The sequence below is a fragment of the Daphnia magna genome, linkage group LG2 (genome assembly GCF_020631705.1).
Source record: "Daphnia magna isolate NIES linkage group LG2, ASM2063170v1.1, whole genome shotgun sequence".
In the NCBI taxonomy this organism is placed as follows: Eukaryota; Metazoa; Arthropoda; class Branchiopoda; order Diplostraca; family Daphniidae; genus Daphnia; species Daphnia magna.
Genome location: NC_059183.1, coordinates 17363740 through 17373965, shown reverse-complemented (window position 1 = coordinate 17373965; position 10226 = coordinate 17363740). Strand labels below are relative to the sequence as shown.

Below are 10226 nucleotides of genomic sequence, written 5' to 3'. Positions count from 1 at the left end.
AACCTCTTTTTATTCAATTCTAAAAATGATTGAGACCTTGGAACAATTGTTCGATTTCTATGTTTTTTGCTCATTTTGCCTTGCGGTTATCACAAGCGGCAATTGAATAAAGGCAAAAAATTGTAGTAAAAAATAACAAAACAAAAAAGAGAAATATGGTTGCTTGCTGATCAATCACACTGAATAGCTGAATAGGAATGCTGGTATAAACAAGAATGAAATGAATTGTTCTGCCAGCGTACTGCAGCAAAATGTGAAGGTCGAGTGCATATATCCTTACGCAACCAGCCTCAAAGAAAGGCCCAGTAAACCGGTCAAGCGCTGGTTGCACGGAATAACGTGCCGCCCGTCTGATTCATAATGATATGCTAAACGATAGTACGTATCATTGGCAAACCTGCTGACTGCTGACACTAGTAGCATTTTGACTGGGTGGGGTTGCCATTTTGTTTGTGTGCCCTTTTCCCTTTAAACTAGCGTAATTGTGTGACCTGTTTTCCCACGAAGCCCGTTATTCAAGTTGTTTTTAGAATACAAACATCTCTCTCTTTTTTTTTCAGTTGTACTAAACATTCAACTAGTAACTCTTCTTTCACCAATTATTCTATACTCATTCCCGTTTTATTTTATTTTTTTGTGGCTCTTCAAACCGTTTCTCTTTGCTGGTCTAGACACATGCTCTTCCTCTGTACGTGTCTTCTGCCGAAACTAGTGTTCTATTATAATGAGTAGATATACGTGCGTGAGCAAGTCACGTAATAGAACTCGATTTCGGAGAGATTCCGTCTTCTCCTTCGTCTCTTATTTCTCCGCTATGTTTTCTTTTATTTTTTTTTTCACTTCGTTTTCTTCTTCTCGTTCTTCTTTTTTTTACTTCACTGTCCTTTTCCCCCGAGTTTCCCCCCTTCTTCGTCGAAGGTGGCCATGCCGGAGTTGCCTTTCACTTTGGCACCGTTCGTTTATTGGCTGGGATCTCTGCTGCGTTCGGATTCCCTCCCCTTCTCCATCCATCCACCACCACCTTTTCTTCTTCTTCTTCTTCTTTGTCCTCTTCTTTATACACAAATAGAAAGAGAGAAGAGAAAGAAGAAAAAAAACAAACCTAGTAGCTTCAAACACCACCGTCCGCCGGCCGTACTTGGGCCGCTCTCCATTCACCTCTCGCTACTTTAGAGAAAAAAGAAAACCTAAAAAAAAAACAAACAGGGACTCCCTTCTATTTTGTTTTGTTGTTGCTACTCGCCGGTGGTGTGGCGGTGACTGTAGTCGTCTTGTCCTATTGCATTATCTGACCTGCTGGTTGCTTGTTCTTGTCCGTCTGACAACAGTTGGGATAGCTGCAAGTCAGAGAGAAAGGGAATCGAGTAATTCCAGGATTTTGGTTTTGGTTTTTTGTTTTTTCTATTCCGAATCTTTACTCACCTGATGTCCCAGTCACCAGATCTCCACTTGATCCCGCGTTACTGACCAGACAGGCTCACAAGTCATCGGTCAGCCGTTGCGACCGGCAGTCTAAAATAATACTACCCACTCTACAAAATTGTTTTATTGTCTACCGGTTAGTTTTTTTTAAATGTTTATTTTGATGGTGACATCAAACTCATTTGTTTTCTCATCTGTTTTCGCTGGTTTTTTTTTTTTCAAATCAGATCTACACCCAGTTGGATTTGCTTCCGTCCTGCATACGTCGCTGTTGCAAGGTAAGTCCTTTTGATTTTGTTCATTTGCAAGAGACTTGACATTTTCCAACTATGGAAGTGATTGCGATTGTTTAAATTATCAAATTGGCATGGACTTTGCAATATATTACGTACGTATTCTCCGGACCGATTAGGTTAGCTATTGTAATGTGCGTCACTGGTTGTGTGGCCTTGTGACGCCTTGGCGAAAGTCAAAATGCTGTCCATCAATGTCCAGATAACGTACCGACTCTACAACCTTTCTATTCTCATGACGCATGTTTTCGGTTCGGGAAAATAATCACTCTTTAAACGGGAAATCACTCGAGGTCATCTTTACTCCATGCGACCCCGCCCAATACGTGCAAACTATCGGAATTTCGGATATTCAGACGCGCCTTATTAGACGACAAAAACCGTCCTTGTAAAATGCGTTGCCTCCACTCTTTTCTTCCTCGTTTTTAGTATATCCAACCTAATCAGATCTTTTGAGGAAAAAACAAAAGTAGTCTCAAGGTATTTCCTGCTTGTTTCTCATTGAAAATGCGAAGTCTAGATATCATAAGATGAACAGCATTTTCTTTTTTCCGGGGGGAGACTCTTGAAGAGAGAGAGTGCGTGTGTATCTATTTTGTGCTTCACATACCGACAGTAGTATGGTTAGGGAAGAGAATAACACGGTTGGAACAGAAGTTGTACACCGACAGGATGATTGGATGGGATTTCTCTTCCATTTCACCGTCGTTGTTGTTTGTACCCGTGAAGTTCTTATGACCATTACGGACGTTGCTGCACGCACGCGTGTACAGTTTGAGGCCGATCTGCGATGAATATCTTGGGCGTAGCGCTTTCTTCAACTCAAAATACTGTACATTAAAATCTTGCACACACACATACACACACAAAGAATGAAGGAATGAATGAATGAATAAGATGATCAACCGTTTTAAAGATGAGGATGGGCTGTCGGCAGGCCAGATGGGTATAGTCGATCATCAGACAGCAGAACCTAGTTTTCCGTCGACTTCTTTTGTATTATAGCCGAACCGACTTTTTGATGACCATCTTTCTAGAAAGAGAGACGTGGGAAAAGTATACAACAATCATAAAAAGTGTGTCGATGAATTTCATTCCTGCTAGCTGTAGGCCAACGCAGCAGGGCGCGCACACAACCAAAAGAAGTCCCAGCAGCCGTTGAGGCTCTCGAACAGCTGAAAGGAAAATCGTTCAACATCAAATTTTTCAATTTCTTCATACAAAAGCGTATGATGAGGAGGTGGGGGAAAAATATGAAACAAAAATTAATTTGTCGAATGGGATACAACGAATTAAAACAGTAATTTATGTATTTTTTTTTAAAAGGGAAACAAAGAAATTCGAAGAAATCGATCGATCAAAAGCACAAAAAAAAAAGAAATTGTGAAAGAGAGAAAGAAACAACAGAGTAGAGGACGAAAAAGGAAAATCAAAATGGGTAACCTTGTCGTTAGTTTCGCCCATAGCGAAGGTGTAGCCTTTTGTATTCCCCCCCCCCCATTCTCAAGTGGGGCTCTAGTTTTATTTCGAGGCCGGAATCTGTGAGAAGACGAACATAATGGTAGGAAAGATAAAAGAGATAGAAACGCAAACACACTCGCAGTCAGACCCGAAAAGAGCGACGAGAGAGAACCCGTTTCACTTTCTCTCGGACAATTTATGAGAGGAGGGCGACCGACTAGTCTAGTAAGTCCATCCGCGCCAACGAGTCCGCTTCTCTCGTCATTTCGTTGCGCTTTGTTTTTGAATTTTATTAAGGATTTACCTTGAGTTCTGTTGTGGCTCTCTATTACCTTTAAATCACCCGTAAAAAACTTGTCAGTTTAACAACCGTCAACTCGTTGCGTGTCCAACGTGTTTCGTTCTCAAACCGAAATAATCCCATCCGGGTTGGGGTTTTTCTTTGGGCGACTTGCCAAAAAAGATAGACGACCATCCCAATTACGAAGGGCTGTCGATCGTACGCGTCACCATCGTCGTGAAAAGTGGGTCACACCCAAACTCGTGAGACACAATCAAATCAATAGAAAGGTGCGAGGGTTGGCACTGGAGTTGTTTTAACTTTCAATCCATCTCTCTCTCTCTTTTTGTTTTGCCCTTCCGCAATCCCCCCCCTACCAATACAGTAGTTGATTTAAGGCATTGCCGAGGTTTCTCATCGGCTTATTTGGTCCTAGCACTGTCCGTTGTCTAGTTGTAGTGGCTCGTCGTTTCTTAGTTCCAGTGTGTTCTTTTGAGTGAGGCGTACCTTACCGGGCAACCACTTTCCCCATTGTGTGTTTTTGTATTTATTATACTCAAGTGTTATATGTCTCTCTCTTTCTTTTGTCCCCTCTCCACCGTGTGCGTGTGTGTCTACTCTAACCAACAGGTCCTCGTTGGTGGTGCCCTGTAATTGTTGGATTTCTGCAGCCGTGCAGGCGTGATCAACCCGATCCAGTTGGTCTCGGCCTGATCCTTTACAGAGAAAGAACAATTGTGTGGCTGGTCATTGGCTGTCGCTAAATAGAAACAACAGGTGTGTCATCGAGTCCGCGCGAGAACATATAAGGAAAAATGGCGTTCACCTTCTCTTTCGCGTCGGCCATTATGATGGGTGAGTGCATTTAAAAATCATTAGCACTTTCTTTCACTTTTTGTTTTTCGGGCTTTCCCTCGAAAATGAACAACACAAACAACCACGACTTGAACATTACGGCCTTTTCCACCGATCAAGCGCAAATCCCCCCAACTTTTCTATGAAATTATTTTTTAAAAAAAATGTGACTTTCTCTCTCGAAAGCAGATTACGTTCAAGCAGAAAGAAGAGAAAGAATTTTATTGGATTAATATTATGAATTCACCCGCTTCACGGTAAACACACACGCAGCTGTATTAAGTCTTTTTGGATACCCGAGCTGCATCCATAAAAGCAGCCCTCTCTCTTCTTTAAAACTCCACTTTTTCTGTTAGAAAAGAAATCCCTTCTCTGTGTGTGTGTGTGTCTACCTCTGTGCTGGCTAAGGACGAAGAGAGAAGCACAAACGTGAAATCGCTCGCGAGACCCGAAAAGACTCGTTTTTCCGTCCCAGTCCACTAGTGAAAGTCACTGACATAGAAGCACGTAGTTCTTTTCCCCCCGACAGTCTCGTGCTTGATTTGCTGTTGAAATTGGAAATCCCACTCACAGCCCTGAAAAGAATGACCTCGATTAGCTCGCCCTCTGCAAGTCTTGTCACAATCGCCAAAAGCTTTGTCTTCTTTGTCTTTTATTATAATTAAAAATCACATACCGGGGTACTAAAAGTTAATTTTGACATCAAATTCAGCTCTTTTTGAAATTCTTGATCCGTGTTTGCCTTCCCCGCTGTGTGTTCTACACATGCCATTTTAGCATGTATCGGCCTCATGAGTCAGCAGTAGACCAACATGTCAGACACAGAAAAATTCAAACGACTCTATATGCTGGTGGGCTACAGCTTTGTTCTCGGTCGTGAGCCCTGGCAGGTTGTACACAAAAACTAAGCAAAGAAGCCGAAACACAACAACAACAAAAATTCGTGATCCAAGAAGCGGGAGGGGATGAGCGAAGACCAAAAAAAAAAAAAAGGCCACAAACACGGATTAGAAATGGCAATCACACTGACCTATATTTAGGTCTTACATGTTTTCGGAACTTGTTGCAAAAAAAAAATAATAAATAAATAAATTCAGTAGTACGTGAAATTGACGTCAGGGATAGAAAATAGAAATGAAACTAAAAGATCGACTTTCCATCAGACACACGTTCATGGCAGACGAGTATTATTATATAGCTGATGGGCCTGATTACACCGACTTTTAGTGGAACACTTTCGCAAAAGGCGAAATAAACCCAAACTGCGGCCAATCTCTGCCCACAGTCTCCGTCAAACAACAGCAAAACAGAAACGTGTAACCTCATTTTTTTTTCCCCCTCTCCGTTTTCCTTTAAAAAAAAAAAAAGTTTTAGGTCTGACGTTGATGGTCTCGTGCCAAGAGGTGAAACTCGAAGAGGTGAAATCTGATGTTGTCGAAGATGTTCCGGCCAACGTTGTAGAAGGATCCACTCGGCCGCCATTAACGGGCATCCCGCAGATCGACTACATTTGGGATCCGAATCTTCCGCCTGCTCTAAACGGCTACAATCTCAGCAATTATCCATTTTACTACAAAATGCCCGGTCGTGACGAGATGAATTTCGAATGCGACAATCGCCTCGATGGCTTTTACGCAAGCGTCTTCCATAAATGTCAAGTAATTCACAACAAGTTGCCCTTCATTTCAAACAAAATCAAACTCTTTCCATCGATGATGCCCACAGGTTTATCATCAATGTCTGTTCGGCCAACGCTACGACTTCATGTGCGCAAACTTCACCGCCTTCGACCAAAAGATTTTCAATTGCCAGTTCGCCAATGAAGTGGATTGCGACAATTCGCCTTTGTTCTACGACAGGTCTGTTATTGATGTGACACTTGCTCGTATTTTTATTTACAACCTCAATTTCTCTTTTCGATTTTTGGTGTGACCTCCATCGTGAAGGAACGAAGCGCTTTACAAAGAAGCGTCTACAACGCCCGCACCGACGCCGGCGCCTCAGGTTGTCGTGGTACGAACCCGTTTCGTCGATGAGTCAGGCCGTGAGGTACCGCCACCAGGCCGTCCTCAAGGTGGACGTTTCCGTCGTCCACAAGGCAAACGCCGACCCGTTTACTACGACGATTATTACGACTACGACTATCAAGAGTACTACGACGCTCCGGCCAACGAGGAAGAAGATCCGGCTGCAGCAGGAAACGGAACGGCGAAAGCCAAACCATCAAAAGCCCCAATTGAGGTGAGGAAAATAGCCCATGGAATCGAAAAAAAAAAATTTTTTTTATTTGAAATGGAGAAGGAATATTTTTGAACGAAATTTCTATTGTCACCTGAATAGCTGACAGTTGAATAACCATAGTAGAATAGGGTAATAGAAGAGTCTATGATTGGTAAGTAGGAGGCATAATTCGGTCACTGTAACATAAGTCGTTTTTTTTTACAGCATACGGGAAGAACTAGCTGAACTCAAACCAGAAGAGAATAAAACAAATTTCTTTTTGATCTATTTACTGCAAAGTTTTGATTTCGATGGGAAACTCATCATTCCGGTTTGAGAGATTGCGCTTGAAAGAATTATAGGACATACAGAAAGCGGGAAACTCTCAAAATGAATTCAATTATCTTCTGTACATAAATTTTCTTCCCTCCTTTTAGGAAGGAGTTGCTGCGCCAGTTAGACCGGCCAAAACGGGTGGTGGAAGACAACAACAACAAAACAAGCCGAATTCAGGACAAGGCAACAAGCTCAACATTTTCAACAACAACCGACCCCCACCGAGGATCCGTCCACCCGTTCCAAACAGCGAAGGCAAGAAACAGCAACCGGTGAAAACGACAACTCCATCGACGACGACTGTCCTGCCTGCCGAAGACGAGTACGAATATGTCGACTACGTCGATGGTGAACTGGGGGTGGAAGTGGTCACTACCACCACAACAACAACTCAAAAACCGACGACAAAGAGACGTGTCAGACGTCCAAAGATGTCAACGACATCCACGACGACGACATCAGCGCCTTTGGTCGAGGAGTTTATCGATGACGAGGTATTCCTTGACGAGGAAATCATCGAACCAGTTACTACTCCTGCCCCACGTCCCAGAAGACCAAATGGATCATTGAGAGGCAGTGGAACAAGATTTTCGCAATCCAGCACAACGTCGACGACTGTTGCATCGACATCAACGACTACATTAGCGCCAGCCGTCGAAGAAGAACCGATTCAATTGCCTTCGAAACCCAATCCTTCTTTATTCAATCGCAGGACATCCGTTGTCAACATTCTGAAGCGGAGAAGTTCAACAACCACCGCGCCATCTCAGGACATCTTCAACGAATACGATGAAATAGTGGACGAAGTCGTTAATGAAGCGCCAGCAGTTACTCAAGTAAGTCAAACAAAATCCTGATGGCCGCCAGTGTTTTAATGGCTTCTCTTTGTTCGATAGGCAACAACAGTTAAGACTACAACTACGACCACAACAACGCCAGCACCAACTAGACGGACAACCAGAGCCAGGCCTTCGAGACCTTTGAACACGGCCCGTGCTCGTCCCACTACGGAAGCGCCTGTCGTTGTTGTCGAAGAAGAGGCTGTTGCGACCGAAGCGCCTGTCGTAGTCGAAGTTGCTTCTCCTGCGCCGGAAGAAGCTCCTACCACACGGGCGGCAGTTCGTTCGAGACTGCGTTCCAGACCACAAGCTTCTCCGGTAGTGGAAGAGGAGCCAGTCGTTACAGCTGCTCCGGCAGTGAGGAGAGGCGCTCAAAGACGAGTATGAAATTTGAAAATGTTTGCGTTTGATTTTGGTGTATGAAGAATCATTTTACATTAGATTCTTTCTGTACAAAAGGGTCCACAACCAGTATCTGAAGTCGAGTTGGATGCGCAGACAGATGTTATTGGGACGGAAGAAAATTCGCGGCAAGGAAGAGATCTGATTGCGCCTGAAACATCCCGCGTCATGCTGGAAGAGTCAACAAACTTTGATGAGGACCACGGCGAGAGCCAGTGGTCTCTGATTCATTTATTTTCTCGTGTTTTCCCACAACGCGCTTGATTTTTCACACACATTTGGCCCTTTCCCTTTAAATTTGAGCCCAACATTCGCCACAAACGGAAAAATTAACGTAAAGTAAAATAATAATTATAAAAAAAAAAAAAGATGAGAAAATTTGGTTCAAAAATCGGGGAATCACGTGCCTCATTGTCCCTCACGTGAACGCCACATTGAAAACACGCATCAACACGAAAGCGCAAATGTTTAAATAAATGCACGAATACAATTAAATATAATTATAAATCATCCATTCTTATATTATTACATCCAGCCATGTCGATAAAAACACGATAGGTTACGGTGAACAGTATCAGTAAACGAACGACCTTCTATCGAACATGTGATTCTTCCATCATCCAAAAGGTTCAGTGCCCTGATACTTCTGATTCATGAATGCGTTGTATGTACAATGACAACCTCTTGGTTTACTGATGAATCTTCCCTTTTTCCAATTTCTTTGTTCAAGTGTCTGCAATTTAGGAAAATAAACTAGGAATAAAAAAGGACTTGATTGCATGCAAAACTCATTTCCACGTATAGTTGAGAAAAGAAAATTCTTCGAATTGCGGACAATACATTCATGGCTCCGCATAGTAGGTAAAATCTATTTTTATATTGCCATTCTGCGTATTGAATAAATAGCCCAAGGATTGTTGATCTATGCTATAAAGGACAATGCTCGACTTCCTCAATCCCATAGCCCAATGACCGTTAAAATGTAGACTGTTGACGAGTCAGCGTGAGTGAGATCATTTCGATAAAAGAAAAGACCGAGAAAGCTTTAGCTATACAAGCAGCCGACGATGATACGGCAATCTTCCATTTCCAATTTGTTTATTTTTAAAACCTTCTTTTCCTTCGGCCGGAATATGACCCAATCAAAGAACGAAAATGCACGCAACCTCCATCTTCCGACATGGTCGGTAAGTTTCTTACAACTTCACTTCACTCGACATCTTTCTGGAAGCTCCTCCCTGTTTTAATGAATTCACACACACACGGTAGTACCACAACAGCAAACTTTCACCCTCCCTTTCTTTGTGTTTCTCCACCTCATTCGATTGGAGATTAGCCAATGGAGGCAAAACAGTTCCCATCGTTAAAGGGATATTACGTGTTTTCACGATTCGCGCAAAAAGGGTGACGATCGTCTGTTACTAATTGTGGCAATTGATGCTGGAAAAAGTATTAAACAACCATCGGAGAGAGCTCTTTTCGTTTTTACCCGTACTTCCCCAACTGAAAGTTGAGCCAACAAAATGAGAAATTGCGGACCACCAAAAAAACATTTTTTTTTTTTCCAATTATTAATTTCATCGCTTATACTGGTGACAGGCAGCAACCACGTAAAAGTTGGAAGATCAATGGTTGTTAATTAGAGGTTTCCTTCGAGGGATTTAAAAAAAAAAAACATAACTGGATCCAAGCCAAAAACACGCCAGTCCACCAAAGCGAACAAGAAGAAAAGTTTATGCAATTTTCCAATCAGGGATTCCATCGTAATTTTTGTGTGTGTGTGTCAATGATATGAAAGAAATAAAAACACGGTTACATACACATCGCGATAGTATCAAGATTCAACGGATGCTTTAGTTGTTTGTCAACGTTTTGCTTTTGTTTATGAAAAAAAATGCGCGTTTTTCCTTTGAACTTCCTTGTTCCTTCTGGTTTTGTTTTTGTTATTTCTTGTTTCTTTTCGTTTAAAGGTAGAAGTAAAAGTGAAAACGGAGGGCGACATGATGGCGCTGTGTAGTCGAGAAAGTTTGTTGTGCACCACCTCCCGTTGTACGCCCTTGTCCGTTGCTGGACGATGAGGCGCCATACTGGATTGATCCGGACGTTAGTATTATGTAC

The 10226-nt window shown here is 42.5% G+C and overlaps 1 protein-coding gene and 1 long non-coding RNA gene across 6 annotated transcripts; one reads left to right on the top strand and one right to left on the bottom strand.

Annotated features, from left to right (window-relative positions):
- Positions 1-1290: 1290 nt before the first annotated feature.
- Positions 1291-8615, top strand: LOC116917206 (flocculation protein FLO11). 4 transcript variants are annotated; one of them, XM_045169471.1, is made up of 9 exons: positions 1291-1558; positions 1650-1700; positions 4087-4311; positions 5680-5969; positions 6037-6170; positions 6258-6552; positions 6969-7703; positions 7764-8087; positions 8148-8615. In XM_045169471.1, the coding sequence occupies exons 3-9, from the start codon at positions 4272-4274 to the stop codon at positions 8370-8372; spliced, it is 2043 nt and encodes a 680-aa protein (XP_045025406.1). In that variant the 5' UTR covers positions 1291-1558; positions 1650-1700; positions 4087-4271; the 3' UTR covers positions 8373-8615. The 4 variants fall into 4 exon arrangements, with proteins under 4 accessions (XP_045025406.1, XP_032778473.2, XP_032778472.2 ...); XM_032922582.2 differs by having other exon boundaries at positions 1294-1558; positions 8166-8615; XM_032922581.2 differs by lacking the exons at positions 1291-1558; positions 1650-1700 and adding an exon at positions 3266-3401.
- LOC116917207 lies at positions 1396-3254 on the bottom strand. 2 transcript variants are annotated; one of them, XR_004391054.2, is made up of 3 exons: positions 3159-3254; positions 1815-2890; positions 1396-1749 (listed from the first exon to the last, which is right to left on the bottom strand). It is a non-coding gene; the product is annotated as an uncharacterized LOC116917207 (long non-coding RNA). The 2 variants fall into 2 exon arrangements; XR_006643377.1 differs by having other exon boundaries at positions 1396-2890.
- Positions 8616-10226: the final 1611 nt, after the last annotated feature.

Coding starts and splice junctions, on each gene's coding strand:
- LOC116917206 (XM_045169471.1), top strand. CDS start 4,272: ATGGCGTTCACCTTCTCTTTCGCGTCGGCCATTATGATGG. Junction 6,553..6,968: donor CATCAAAAGCCCCAATTGAG/GTGAGGAAAATA, acceptor CCCTCCTTTTAG/GAAGGAGTTGCTGCGCCAGT. Junction 7,704..7,763: donor AAGCGCCAGCAGTTACTCAA/GTAAGTCAAACA, acceptor TTTGTTCGATAG/GCAACAACAGTTAAGACTAC.